Here is a 14,416-nt window from a genome sequence, read left to right on the forward strand (position 1 = left end):
ACACTACCTTATTCTCTGCTGGAAAAAATGATGTGGCCTCTGTCATTTTTTCTAGCCACTAGGGAAGAGGGTGGATGCCTTGCCTGCCTAATGGAAGAATTTCCATTGTTCCAGTGGGTATGGAGATACTCTTGTGGACATGGAGACACTTGTTTCACTGATGCACCGGAAAAGACAATAATGGTGGGAAAATCTGAAGGCAGAAGATGAAGAGGAAGACCAAAAAGGAGATGGATTAACTAAAATAAAGGAAGCCATAGCTGTGGTAGGCTCCTTTTGAGGTCACTAATTTATAGGCTCACCATAAGTCAGAGGCAACTTGATAGCACATGACAGGGAGCAGAGCATCAGCCTCACAACCTGTGAGCCTTCTTGTTGACAAGCCCCAACAATGGCAGTATAGGATGAGGGAGTATAAACTCCCAGTGGGGTGATATTTAGCCTTCTACAAATCCAGCGGCATTAAAGAGCCTGGAAAAAAATTATTTTGTATCACCTGTGCAGGATGCAAGCCTTTGTTGGAAGTGCATCAACTGCTCCAGCAGCTGAGCATATTTTGCTTTCTTAGATTAGGATTCTTCTCTCTCTTTTTTCCCCTCTTATGTCTTAATTGCCATATTGTCTGGTTGGGTGGTTTCTGTCTGGATTCTAGGCCTGTTTACCTTGGGCCCGTTTACACTGTTAGCCCACCCAACATCCTATTTTTGTTTACCAATCTTGCCTGCTCTGTTTGTGGGAGATTGTAAGAGCACAGCCTGAAAAATCACAAAGTTCTGTTCCTGGTTTCAGGTTTTGTCCTGAAATCTCAGAGAATGGGATGCTATTTACTTGGACACCTGGCCTATTATGGCACATTATTAGCGGGTATCTGACATCTTCCCTGTTTTTGCAGTCTTAGATATGGAAGCTATTTTTAAGAATATAATGACATACTGAAGCTCTCTGTAATTGAATAGTAATAGGATGATGCTCTGTTTCCCTTTTTGGCTTTCAGTCACAGCTCATGGATAGGACTGACTCCCAAGTTTAAGGAGGCACGCCTTGTGAGTCCTTTTGAAGAGCCTCCATTACAGTGGACCCTTGACTTACAGACGGCTTGACTTACAGACTTTTTGAGTTACAGACTTCTCTGGCCGCAAAATTTAGGTTTGACTTGCAGACTGAGATTTGACTTACAGACCAGAAAAAAACCAAAATGGAACAAAAACGGCCTGTTACGGGATTAATCGGTTTTCAATGCACTGTAGGTCAATGGAGACTTGACTTACAGACTTTTTGACTTGAGAACCGCCTTCCAATATGGATTAAGTTCTCAAGTCAAGACCCCACTGTACAATATTGGTGGAATCCCTTTCCATGACATCAAGCGGTTTCCTCTTCCATTTCATTGCAAAGAGATGTGAAGTGCAGAGGGATGGGATCATCCACTGCAGCAACACACCTCTGATGAGCACAAAATGAATGGCTGCCATTTTAATTGCACACAATGTATCAGAAGGATGGATTGCTCTGGGAAATTGAGGCCAGTGGCAATGAAAGCTACCTAAAAGTCATTTGAGTATTCAGGACCCTGGCGTCCACAGTGGTGAGCTCTCAACAGCTACCCAAAGATGCCACTTGCTAATGTAACACTTGTTGGTGGCCAGCATCTAGGTTGATGGGACATGAGTTGTATAATAAATATACAGATAGCAAGAGAAAGAGAAATGCAAATCAAACCTCTATTTCAGTGGGGGTTTTTTGTCTTCTCCTTAGATTTCTTCTTCTAGATTTCAACCGTGACAAAAATTAGACTTTTATTTTTGTTTATTTTTATTTTTTGCAGTGTAGTGTTGGAAGTCCCAATACCGTACTGAGATAAAGTTCTGTTCTTTTAAATAGTTTAGCATTTCCTATCATGCTTGTCTTAAGATTCCCAAGGCTCTAGTTAGCTGGCTGCTTGCCACCTAGTGACCTGGTCACTGCTGTTCAGATGCTGTGTATGTATATATGTGTGTGTTTGAGAGAGAGAGAGAGAGAGAGAGAGAGAGAGAGACTCAACCTCTTGCACCACTCTGATTTGAAGCAGGTGTCTTAGCAAAACAGCCTCCAACGTATGCCACTTCCCACATTCCCATCTGGATTTCAACGTTGTTGTTTTTAATGATTGTTTCCGTTTGCCTCAAGAAAATTTATGGAGCCTGTCCTCCATTTCTTTCTAAAGACATGCCATGGGTACCAAGGGAAAGAGGCAGAAGAGAGAGTGGACAGCTGTATCTTTAACAAAGCTGCACTTCTCCTTTTCCGCAGTTCACAGCCCTGGTGTTGCTTCCTTTGGCTTGTACTAAGTAAATTTAATACTATTATTATTTATTTTATAACTTTTTGCTTATTAAAAAAAATGAGCTTACCCACTTTCCTTTTTTTTTCTGAAAAAGAAAACACAGTTGCAATGCCAACAACAACGGCCTGTGGCAAAAACACAATAACAAGTTCTCAAAGCAGCCGAATAGCCTCTGATAGGTGACCCTGGAGTGTCGCTGACTTCTTAGGTACAGCCCCAAAATTTGATGTGTGGTATACAGATGTTATGAAGGTCAAAAGGCAGGGCCTTGCTTTTTGCACCAGAAGGGGTGCACAACGGAAAGGAGGGGGACTCTTCCTCCTTCATCCATCCATGCAGCTCCTCTTGGTTGTGGGCATTTTCTTCTCCTCAGCTTGGATCTGATGCCAAAGAGATTATTAGCAAAGTCTAACTCACGTTGTGTTCCATGAATAAAACAAACAGGGCCACCATCTTTGTTGTTACTGCCACCATTCTGTTACTAGAGTAACCATGTGTATTATTTCACTTTTGCAAGGGCTGTCCGAGCAGGGTCAGCCACAGACATTCTGCTGCCTAAAAGCAGAGGACAAGATGGTGTTCCTCCCCCCTCCTCTGTTCCTTCTTCAGAAACTGACTGGATTGGTGCCTCAAGTCATAGTTCTGACACAGGACTGTGTGCTCCACCACATCTGGAAGCAGGCTTATGTAGGGCATACAGGACAAGCTATATGCCATGTGTAGCTTTAACCATCACTTCTTCAGAGTATAACTACCAAAATCCCCCAACCAAATGGTTGTTGATTAGGGGTTTCTGGGAAATGTAGTCCAAAAAGATAACGTTCCCAAGCTCTGCCCCTTAACACCTTCCTGACTATCAGCACATCTGAAGGGCTATCAGGCCCAAGTCAAGTTTGAAGTAAAAGCATGATAGGGGAGGGAGAACACAGGCACTGAAGTGGCCCATCAGCAGAAAGCCCCTGGAGAGCTCTCTGAGCAAGAGCCCAGGTCAAATGGCCATGGCTGTCTTCCTCACAGAGTGGGATATGTTGCAGTCCTGTTAAAATTGTGGGGATTCTTTCCAAGGTAGTATCTGTACATATAAATGAGAATATGCACCATCGATACAAGTTGGCAGGCCTCTTTTGTCATGAAGCATTTCTTCTTTGGGGCAATCCGAGTGCCGTTTCTGGTGCATTCAAGCAGCTAGTTGTGCAGAAAGAAATTTAGCAGAGGGAAAACGGACCCTCCCTTTATCTCCATGCCAGAAAGAGGCACAGGCAGAAAAAGCCAGCTGGAATGACTTAAGTTTTCAGCAGAAAGAGATAGCGCCTTCAGTAGTGGCATTAGGTCTGGATAGGTCAGCCCCCTGTATCGGGGCCTCCCTCCTTCCCTTCAGGACTCTGTGATGTATCTTTTATATGGAAAAGTGGAGCTGTGGGTGGGTGGGTATGTCTTTTCTGTTTCACTTTCAAAACCTGCTTAGGGGAAGAGAGGGGACAAACTCTCCCCAAGGGTTCCAAAGGGAGGGAAACGATCTTGCTGAAGTGTTAAGAGGAAATAAAATCAAAGATCAAAAAACAAATGTCCCAGAAATAAAATGCAGTCACATGTTCCAATCGAGTACAGGGAAATACTATTTTTTAAAAAAGATCAGATATGGGGAGTCACAATATTTGTTATCCTATTTTGATGTTTTTCCTTTCTAATTTTCTGTTTTGTCGGTGATGTGGATGTATGCTTATAGATTCACCCATTTTTTGGCTAAATTTGGTTTCATTTACCTCTGTCCTGCTAAAAGGGACTAGCAATGCCTATTTGCCACACCAGTTAAATAGAACCTCTTCATTCTGAGGCAGTCTACCTCTGAATACCTAGGGAGATTGGTTGTAAGCTTGTACATTTCTTTGAGGCATCTAGCAAGACACTTCTGCAATGATGCTAGATTGGATGGTTTCTTGATCTGATGGAACAGGAGTTATTGTTTTGTGAATGTTTTGATAACCAAGTTCCTTTTCAAATGGTCCTCATTTTTTTTCAAAAAGAAAAAAAAAGCATTATTATTATTCAAAAACACCAGGAACAGTCAATTCAAATTATAAAAACATTGACTGGTATTATATAGCAATACAAGTTTTATCCAAAAACAGTAGTAGTAGCAGCAGTAGTAGCAGTAGCAGTAGTAAAAACTGTCCGCTTCAGCCTGAAATCCTATACCTCTCTGGCAGTAGCTGCCGCCACCCTGGCTGAAGTCAGCAGAGCAAGGTTGAGGAATCATTTTCTGTCCACAGGCCAAAATTCTCAGGAAACAAAAGTAAAGTGTGTGGGGGAGGCACCAGTATGAAGCTCTTACTGCTCTTCTAGGTAGAAATTTGTTCTTTTTGAAAGTATCACATTCTGTATTGATGTTATAGGTATTTCTCCCACCACCCACCTGATGATCCTCTTCTCTAGTTTAATACAAGGCTTCTTCCCTATGACTTCCTGTGCTTTTTCATCCCTCCTGAAAGCATGGCAAGCCTTTGGAACAGCATTTCAGGCTTTCAAAATGGGTGGCGGGGAACTATATAAAAGCAGAGAAAGTCCCAAAGAATGATGTGATGGGAGGAGAGGATGCCCAGCTGAGAAACACCACAGGATCTGTCTGGGAGTTCGGGTGGTCTAGATTTTGCCCCAACATGTCAGGCTCCCTACTTCTAAACAGATGTGTCAGGGTCATTTGATCCTGCTGGACAGCTCAGTGGTTTAGGCCTCTGGCTGTGGAGCCAGAAATTGGGAGTTCGATTCCCCACTTGTGCCTTCTCGAGAGGAGGTAGACTTGATGATCCATAGGATCCCTTCCTGCTCTGCAGTTCTAAGATTATTGTTATATTTGTATTCAGACTTCATTATCCTCTTTGTGATTGAATCTCAGGCCACTGTAGCCCAGAACAAAGACATGCTCATTAATGCATTTTTGAGATCACTGATAAGTAGTAAAGATAACAGGTCTAAAGAAGAGCCTGGCAAGTTTCTGCAGAATAGCTGTGATCAAAGCTACTACTGCTACTTAGTAGTCATTATCACTATCAAGAGGAAGCACACTCATTTTATCATGCCTATTAGGTGTGTAAAAACTACACCACCCAGCTTACAAAAATGACTACACTGAGAAAGGAAACTTGCTACCAAATCTCAGGAGCCAGGAGGTAATGCAGATAAACAAAATACACTCGCTAATACAGTGACTGAAACCTGCTGTCTTCAGCTGCTAAACCACTGCTCAGATAATTTTTATGACCATCTCACATCAAATTGGGGCTTGGTCAGGTCAGTGGCCAAGCTGGCTAGGAAACCGGGGAGGCGCGCGTATTTGGGTCTCTTTCCTTCCCCCCCCCCCCCCAAAAAAGAAGGATAGACAGGTTGGTAATAAATCCTTGCCTCTTGAGTCAGCTTCCTTGCCCTTCACATCCCTACTACCTGCCTTTATGGTAGGGAAGGGGTGTATCTGAGGGCGCATTCTGGTTGGGATGTGCTTCTCCTGCAACTTTTTCTCCCTCTAGCCCTCCCCTTTATGCCTTTAGTCTCTCTCTCTCTCTCTCTCTCTCTCACACACACACACACACACACACACACACACACACACACACACACACACACACACACACACACACACACACACACACACACACACACACATTTTTCAATGCCAAGCACTAATTGCATCTTTGTTCTGTCGGCTGCAGGGTGCATATATTTCAGCAGTCTTGTTGCATCAGCAGATATTATTGGCATTTCCATTGAGGGAAAGATTTTAATCAATATAATCAGTTATCCTAAGAGTTTCCTATCCGCAGCCTGGATACATTGTATACGGAAAGCATAATGATTACTGCCATAATTCAGATGGAGACCTTTCTGGATGGCCCTCTCTCAGGTATGGTGATGAGAGTAATGCAGAGCCAGGGACAGCTGGAAGACACGCTCTGTGGGTTACAAAGGAGAGTGCAGCTTTGACTGCCAAGTTACACAAGATTACTCCAACAATTGTGGCTGTCTTTTCCTCAAAAAAGAGTAAAGACCCTCATACCGTGTAACTAGAGAATAAGCTGGCTTTGTCTTTTCTAAGTCACCAGCTGATACCTTTCTTCACCTTGCCCCATTCCTAGGTTTAGGAAGAACGTGAACCAATGGGATGGATCCAGGATCTGCCTTCTGTGGATTGGGGCCTCTGTTCATTGAAGGAGCCTCTGGCCAGTTTTCAGAAATTCCCCAGCACCACCATAGTTCACACCAGTTAGCAGGTTTTGTATTAGTTCTATGAATTTGGAAGGACAACCATGGGAAGGAAAGCCGGGGAGAAGTCTTCTTCTGCCAGGCCAGGTGTGCAGACCTAAATCTAGCTCCAACCCAACTGCAATGTTTTTGAAAGTGTTTAAAATTCTGCAGTGGAACACCAGTGGCATTCCTGTGTCCCAGTCCTCACATGTGTACTTCTTAAAGCTGATACATATGCAGTTCACTGTGCAAATAAGTGTTTGCTCTTGAACTTGCGTGTCTGAGCAGCATCATGTGGAAAGAGGGAAGAGATACGACAGGACCATGCCAGCTACCTTCTGTTAACGTCCTGGTGGCCAAGACAAACCTTGTTTGCACCTTGGTTACTGCTGTTAGATTAGGGGTTCCAAAGACCACCTGCTCACTCAGACCTACTGTGCCATCAAGAATGGCAAAATATTCCACCCAGATATTCACTTTCTTTATTTCACAGTATGGTGATTCTAAGTGCAACCAAATATGCATGGTTTTAGAGAGGTCCAGAAAGTCCACTATGCATGTGTATCTCCAATAAAAATGTGTTCTTAGCCAGTTTCGTATTGCAACAGTTCTCTAATTTCTGCTGCCTTTAGGGGATTTCTGGTGACATTGGCATCAAGTACAGTAGAAAGACTAGTGAGTGATTTGTCCTCTAGGCCAATCCTCCTTATTTAGTTTTTCATAAGGACAAAGTCATACTCTATGAGGATATGGCTTTTCTACCCAGAGTCATCTCATCCTTCCATCTATGTAACTCAGGCCTGAATATTACCTGCTTTCTACAACAATCCTTATAGAACTTTCTATGTGCACCCTGGATATACTTTGAACTTTAGCCTCCTGTGTATTCAGAACAAAGCTCTGATGGCATAGCCAGAAGCTCTTAGTGCATTATGGCAGGTGTTAAGAAATAATTTCCTGTTTCAGCCCAACAGCTCTCCAGGGGAATAGTAACTGCAAACTCTGTTACAAGCTACCTAACGTCCTATTAACTCTTCTATCCATGACCCTTCTGTCTCTTCCACAACTATTTCAGTGGCCTTTTTGAGAGGATTTCTATTGCAGGAAATTTGTACAGAAGTTATGTGCACCTAATTGCTTACATTTGTATGACGCTATAGATTGGATGTCAGATCCCAACAGGGTGCAGATTTTGAATAAGCTGTATTATAGTCACTGCTACAGTGACGTCTACCCCTCCTCCATTAGGTGGGCTTGCTCTTCTCCCATTGATGTGGGTTTGTAAAGACCACAAGAAAAACAAGTTCTTGAGTAGTCATCTGTGAATTCTCTTGACTCTCCAGCTTCCCATCTATGATGTCCCAGGCATGCTGTCATTCACCGTACATTTAGAACTGAGATATTTTTGAACAAATAGGTTGAGATAGTTAAAATAACAAAAATAAATACAAGAAATAGATATGCACAATAGAGTGGGCATGGTTTTAAAAAAATGCATCAGCTCAGATTCGGACAGTTCTAGAATATTCTATGTAGGAACAGGAAAATCCATTATTGTGAGATCACAGATGACCACTCAAAAAACCGCAGTTACAGGTAAGCAATCAATAGTTTCTTGATCATAATGAGAACCTTCGGGCCTCCAAAAGTATTTTGGGCTGTAATTCCCATAATCCCTTATCATTAGCCTCTGGGTTGCAGCTTCTGCAAGCTAAAATCAAAATGATCAGGACACCTGGACATCTACCTCTGTTCTAAACTTGGACTTGTTGTCTGAAATCCTATTGCACAGCTAGCAAAATCTATGCGCTAGCAAAATTTGTGTCAAGGAGGAAAGCATGTCCAGGAAGTGGTTCCGCAGATGTCTTTCAGAACTAGTTGTGCTGTGAACTGCTCAGTCAGTTGTACAATCAGGCACAGAATGCTGATTGCCTGGCTGCAATTCTTGCAAAGTTCTGCAGGCATAACCTCATTCTGTGCCAGTGTAGCTATGTAAGAAAATTTTGGCCACTGATTCATCATTGTTTGTCCCACGATCCTGGATCTTTCAATACAGAACCAATCTCGCAATAAAGTGTCCAGAACCCTATTGTTTATGTATGGCAGCATAAGTGCAGTGGCATAAACCACAGTAGCAAATTGCTGCTAGTTAAGAAGTTACCATCCAGCAAGTTGTGCGCATTTCTCCAGCAGACATCAGCAATAGCATTTTGGCCATTATATTTCATATATTTCATGGACAGATTAACTAAAACTCCCCCCATTAAACACTAATCACAGTAAATGGGTAGAAAGTAAGATATTTCACATGTGTATTTCATTTTCCCTCTTATAGGTGCCTCAAATGTTCTGAACAGTGCGCAATAAGAAATCTCAGTCTACCATGTCTTCTCTTCCCACAGGAACATATTTACAAGCTGATGAAGAGTGACAGCTATGCACGTTTTCTCCGGTCTAATGCTTACCAAGACTTGTTGATGGCAAAGAAGAAGGTATCTATTGCGAAGGACATGCTTGCATCTCTGAGCACTTCTTGACTCCTGCCTGCTGCTTGCTGCTGTTTGAACATGGAAACTGAATTATTTGGGGGATCTGGGGGATTGCTGCATTTCCTTTTCCTCCAAAGGAGAGCGAAAACAGCTTTCTTCTTCCTTGAAGCTCCATGTGTGGCATCCCTAGAAAGAAAATGCATCAGTAATCAAGGGTTGAGTTAGCCCCCTGAAAGGGTCATGAGATATGGAAACTCTCTTATACCAAGTCACACCATTTGTCCACAATGCCCAAGGATTGTCTGTTCTAGGTGACACTGTCCAGGTGCATTGCACCAATTTCCATCATTTCCCACCCAACACTGCCAATGTCAAGAGGGCTGGAGTTGTAGGAACAGTGTGCCTAATCTGCTTGGGCTGCTGGTAGCTCTCCTGGGGTCTCTAACCAAGGACTTCCCAGCTCTGCCATCCAAGATAGTGGGGACTGAACAGGAGACTTCTGCCATGCAGAGCACTTGCTGTCCCACTGAGCTACGGCTCCATAGTGGCCTTTCACATCCAACATGGGCCTTCAGTGTTCCAGTCTGCCCTTTGCTGGGGCAAAGATCATACTTAGCCTTCTAAAATAAAGTTATGAACCATGAACATGGCAATCGGAAAATAGTGCAAAATCCTCTTCTGTCCAGATGTCATCTTTCTGGATTTTCTTGGAATGCCATACCTGGAGTTTTCTTCCTGCTCTCCCATCAGCTCCCCTTCACCCCTTCTACCTGCACTTTACTATATGTTGATATATATTTATATATATTTTCCCTCTTCTTTTAATCCAGCACTACTTACAACTCAGGCTGATTGTTCCTCAAAACTGGCTCACCTTTCCATTCATTTTCTCCTTTGGATACCAGCATGCCCATTATCAGCAGTATGTTTCTGTCTATTGTTAACTGGTGAATGTAACAAAGGGCTTGTTGTGTGGGTTATCAGATCCTCACAAGGCTTGCTGTTCCCAGCTGAGGGACTTTCCTCTCCATTCTTGGCTGTGCTGAAATGACTTTCAGAAGGTCCTCTGGCCATAGCCATATTTGCACATGTTGGAAAGAGAGTTTCCCAATTTTCCTACACACCTTTGATGCTCAAGATGCTTGATAATTTTCCCCTAACTTGTTGCCACTTCCTGCAATATTCTGTCCTGCTGGGGCACAGTTCACCCAATTCAAGTCAGCCTGATCAAACCTTGATTGCAAGTCCATATTCCCTAAATAGTCAATACCTGACTAATCAACAATTGTCCCAGAATACAGATATTTCATTTTCCTGAGTGCAACGTCTGCTATCCCACAGTCAACAGGGCTAAGCTGGCTATGGGATTTGGGGAGCTTTAGTGCAAAGTAACGTTTCTGAGTTCTACATTGTACTCTAGTGTAGTGCTTCGTTGTACACGCAGGAGCTATCAAGGGCTTCTTGAGCAAAATATTTGCACCCACTTTAGAGTCAGGGTTACCTCTCAGACACTTCAGAGAAGCACCTGTAGACCTATCCCCTGAGATGCTAGTTCAAGGGAGAACACTTGTCTGTACATTGCAGGTGACTCCTAAGAAGGGATCCATGGAATCAGTTGAGTTGTTTGAACAGTTCTGTGAAATCCATAGCAACCTTCAGCATTCATTCAGCACCAGAGAAATATATTAGTCCCCAGAGTATCTTTTATGTGCCTGTTGCCATCCTGAATGCTATGTAAAGAAAAGGGACCAATGAGATGTCCTGTTACAACAGAAATCGATGTTATGGTTCTTGTAGTGGTGTACATAGCAGTAAGTCTGCCAGGAATGGGAAACTGCACGTGATGTGATGGTCATTGAGTTGGTTTTGCTATGTGTTATTTTGTTGTTGTGCTGGAAGCAAGCTCCTAGTAGATTCTCACACAAACCTAGTGAGTCTCCATTTGGACAGCCTTGCTTTCCTTCAGACTCTGCTATGAATGCAAGTTCTCTCAGCAACATTTAGCTGTCTTATCGTAGCTATCATCTGATGATGGAAAGTATGATATTTTATTCATTACTGAGATCTAGTGGTGACAGAAACGTACAGTATTTTGTCCCTATGCAAAAGATGGGAGCATGGCTTTCTTCCATTTGAAACTGCTGTGCCAGGATTAACAGTGTCAGTAACCACTTTCCTGACTCCTGTGGATGTATCTCAAAATATATACATAGAGAGAGAAAGCACCACATTGTATTACTTGTGGTTGGTTGATTTGCTTGTTTGTTTATTAAGAAAGGAGAAAGATTCATGGAACTGGAGAAGGCACAAGGGACATGTTACTACTTTTGCCTTGATTTCAAATTTGAAAAAGAAGCACATGGAGTACAAAGTTGGGTTGTGCGTTCTGGAAAGACAAAAGGCTAGCACCACCCCTGAAAGAGACCGTGGGTTTTATTGTTGTTGTTTTGTGATTATTTCCAATAGAGAGATTCTGTAACCAGATAATTTCAGCTTCTGGAAAGAGAGAGTCCCAAAGACTCTATTGGGTTTCTGTTGGGTTTCCTCTATGGGGTTACAACCATTTGATGTGTAAAGTGTTACCCTTCCTTCTTTAGCCTCACCCCCGCTGATGTTCTGCAAGACCTGTTCTTCTCCCCCACTCTCCTGTCATTGCCCTCCCCACCACCACAATTCCTGAAACCCCGTTCTTCCCCTTGCTGCCATGTCACTATCTTTCCCATTGCCACCATTCTGCAAGAGCCAGTCTTCCACCCTACTTTCTCTCTGACTCTGCCACACACTCTCCCTGAAGCCCTGGTCTTCCCTAAGTTCTCCTTGTAATTGGCGCCCATGCTGCTCCCATTCTGAAAACCCTGTTCTTTCCCCCCACAGCTGCTATTCTTCAAGCCCTGGTCTTTGCTTCGCTGAGCTTTTGTCAGAACCCCAAATGGGAACCTCAGAATTAAATAACCCAATAGTGTTCTAGAGCAGTGGTCCCCAACCTTGGGCCTCCAGATGTTCTTGGACTATAACTCCCAGAAGCCTTCACCACCACCTCTGCTGGCCAGGATTTCTGGGAGTTGAAGTCCAAGAACATCTGGAGGCCCAAGGTTGGGGACCACTGTTCTAGAGGATCAACCCTGAAAGTTCCCAAAACAAACAAATTCTAAATGTTTCCCTGCTCACATCCTTAATGCCAAGTGCTCTGTAAAATACCCTAAATGTTCACTTCAGAACATACACAGATGCATACATTTACTTGCCCTCAACAGCAAAGTACCCTGAAGGGTGCTATCAGGAGACACTTGTGCAACTTGCCCTACAACAGCTAGATATGGGAGCATGGCCCCATTCCTGGGCCCTAGTTAGAAGAAAGATGAATGGATGCAGCACCAAGAGGTGGTATAAACTGAGCCATCTCATTGTTATGAGGGCATTGCCTGCTCTGTCAGTGTTCGTACACCCAATTAGGAAAACCACGTGTGTATTTCTCCATGTCTCAGCCTAGGAATGACATGTGCCTCTTCATTTTATTGTAGGAAAAAGGTATCCCTGCACTATCAAAACTTTTGGAAGCAAATAACTGCATCAATGATGCCTCTTTTTAAACTCTATGTTAACGCAGCATGACTTCATTGCCCCAATATAGCAATCAAGCCACCATCGACCATACTTTTTTTTTCTCTCCTGCCTACACTTGGCCTATATTAGTCTCAGCTAAGTTTGCTCTATTGGGTTTTGTGTTTACCCCATGGCAAGATTTTATTTCTGTTATAAGTTCAATTTTAGGACAATGTAGGCAGTTTCACATCTGCACTTAGTAAAACGAATCACCATATTTCAGAAGCCTTTGCTTCCAAGATGGAATTTTGCCTGTAAAGCAGGGACACACCGTAGCAGTAGATCTTGCACCCAAAGAGACTTTCCTCTTTGGTGATTGGTTAGGAGGGGACAGGTGATAGAGCACTTTCTTAATCAAAGCATTGTAACTTTCAGTAGCAATTCAGAATGGTTTGTTGCAGCTACAGGTTGGTTTGTTCATGTCTGGCAACTGAAACCTGCTCTTTGCATGTCTGAGAAATACATAAGCCAACTCTGTATATTGTATGTGTTGTCTTCAGCATCTATAGCCATTAACGAGTTGTGCTGTTTTCATGTTGTAGCAAACAGAATTTTTTTGTTTGTAATTATTCTGTCTCCCTTAAGAGACACATTATTTTCTAGAATGTACAAAACTGTTCCCAAAACATTTGCTTTGTGTCAAAACCAGCCAAGTGACTTTATTAACTTTGGTTAATAAAGATACAACCACCAACAATTCTTAACTGTGCAGAATAGCTTAGACCAGAACACAGCTGTTTATCAGTGCACCCATAGCATTCTTTGATCTCCAACAATATATTTAACATACCCTAAGTTACATCCATCCATTCTGGAAGTACGTCCTACAGCATTACAGTAAGTATGTGTGAGGTCACAGTCTCAGTATAAATATAGTGTATTTCGGGTTTTTAGATAGTTTCATGTACATCAGCTCAATAATCCTTAGAAGAGGATTACTGAAAGACAGAACCAGCATTTTTTATTCCAGTATGAATGGAAGTGAAAATGAAGGGAGGTAAGGTAAAGAAAAAAGTTGTTTGCCTGAGACAGCCTGACACTCGCATAATTCACGTGAAATTTGGTCTGGGAATGTCAGAGCTGAGTTGCTTCCTTAAATAACTTAACGTGGCATGCCCTTTGAACTAATTTGCTGTCCTATTTTCAATAGCAGACAAACATATATTCAGTAGCCTTGATCCAGCACTTCTTGTCTAAGATAATTTTCAGTATCTCCAGTGGCCTCAGAGAAGAATGATATCTTCTTTGAATTGACTGATATACATAACTTAAGATTCAGTACAACATGGATATACAGTGGATCATCTACTTACGAACTTAATCCGTCCCAGACAATGTTCGTTAGTTGAAACATTCGTATGTAGAAGCTCTATTTCCCATAGGAATGCATTGAAAACCGATTAATCCATTCCGGCTGAAGGAAAAAAAAAACCTCCCAAAAAATAAATAAAACACTGCAAGCCTGTGGTGCTGCAAAAAAACAAAACAAATCCAAAAATAAACAGAAATATAACTCCACAAACCCAATCCCACCCTGCAAAAGACAAAAATAAGTTTAAAAATCAAAAAGCAGCCGTGACCACCGCTGCCAGGAGGCCTCCCGGGCTCCAGCCATCACTGCTGGGCCAGAGCTTCTCTGCCACCACCACAGGCTTTCCTGGGGTTCGCCGCAAGCGCCGCCTTTCTCCCCTGGTCTACCCCGAAAAAGCCTGCATCGCGGTGTAGAAACTCTGGCCTGGCAGTGGATGACAGCAGAGAAAGGCGG

General features: G+C 42.8%; 1 protein-coding gene across 12 annotated transcripts in view; it reads left to right on the forward strand.

The window, feature by feature from the left end:
- The window catches only part of RGS6 (regulator of G protein signaling 6), a 338,372-nt gene that overhangs the window by 304,417 nt on the left and 19,539 nt on the right, over positions 1–14,416 (forward strand). For 8 of the 12 annotated variants that reach the window (XR_013543809.1, XR_013543806.1, XM_078390822.1 and 5 more), the window contains exon 16: positions 8,962–9,051. Coding sequence is in view for 10 of the 12 variants with exons in the window: in XM_078390822.1 (XP_078246948.1) it covers positions 8,962–9,051 (90 nt within the window). In the remaining 2 variants the exon portion in view is untranslated. Of the gene's footprint in view, positions 1–8,961; positions 9,823–9,878; positions 11,915–14,416 lie in introns of those variants that run through there. The other 4 variants (XM_078390817.1, XM_078390810.1, XM_078390833.1 and 1 more) reach the window with 3 other exon arrangements.

The sequence above is a fragment of the Pogona vitticeps genome, chromosome 1, assembly GCF_051106095.1.
Source record: "Pogona vitticeps strain Pit_001003342236 chromosome 1, PviZW2.1, whole genome shotgun sequence".
NCBI lineage: Eukaryota > Metazoa > Chordata > Lepidosauria > Squamata > Agamidae > Pogona > Pogona vitticeps.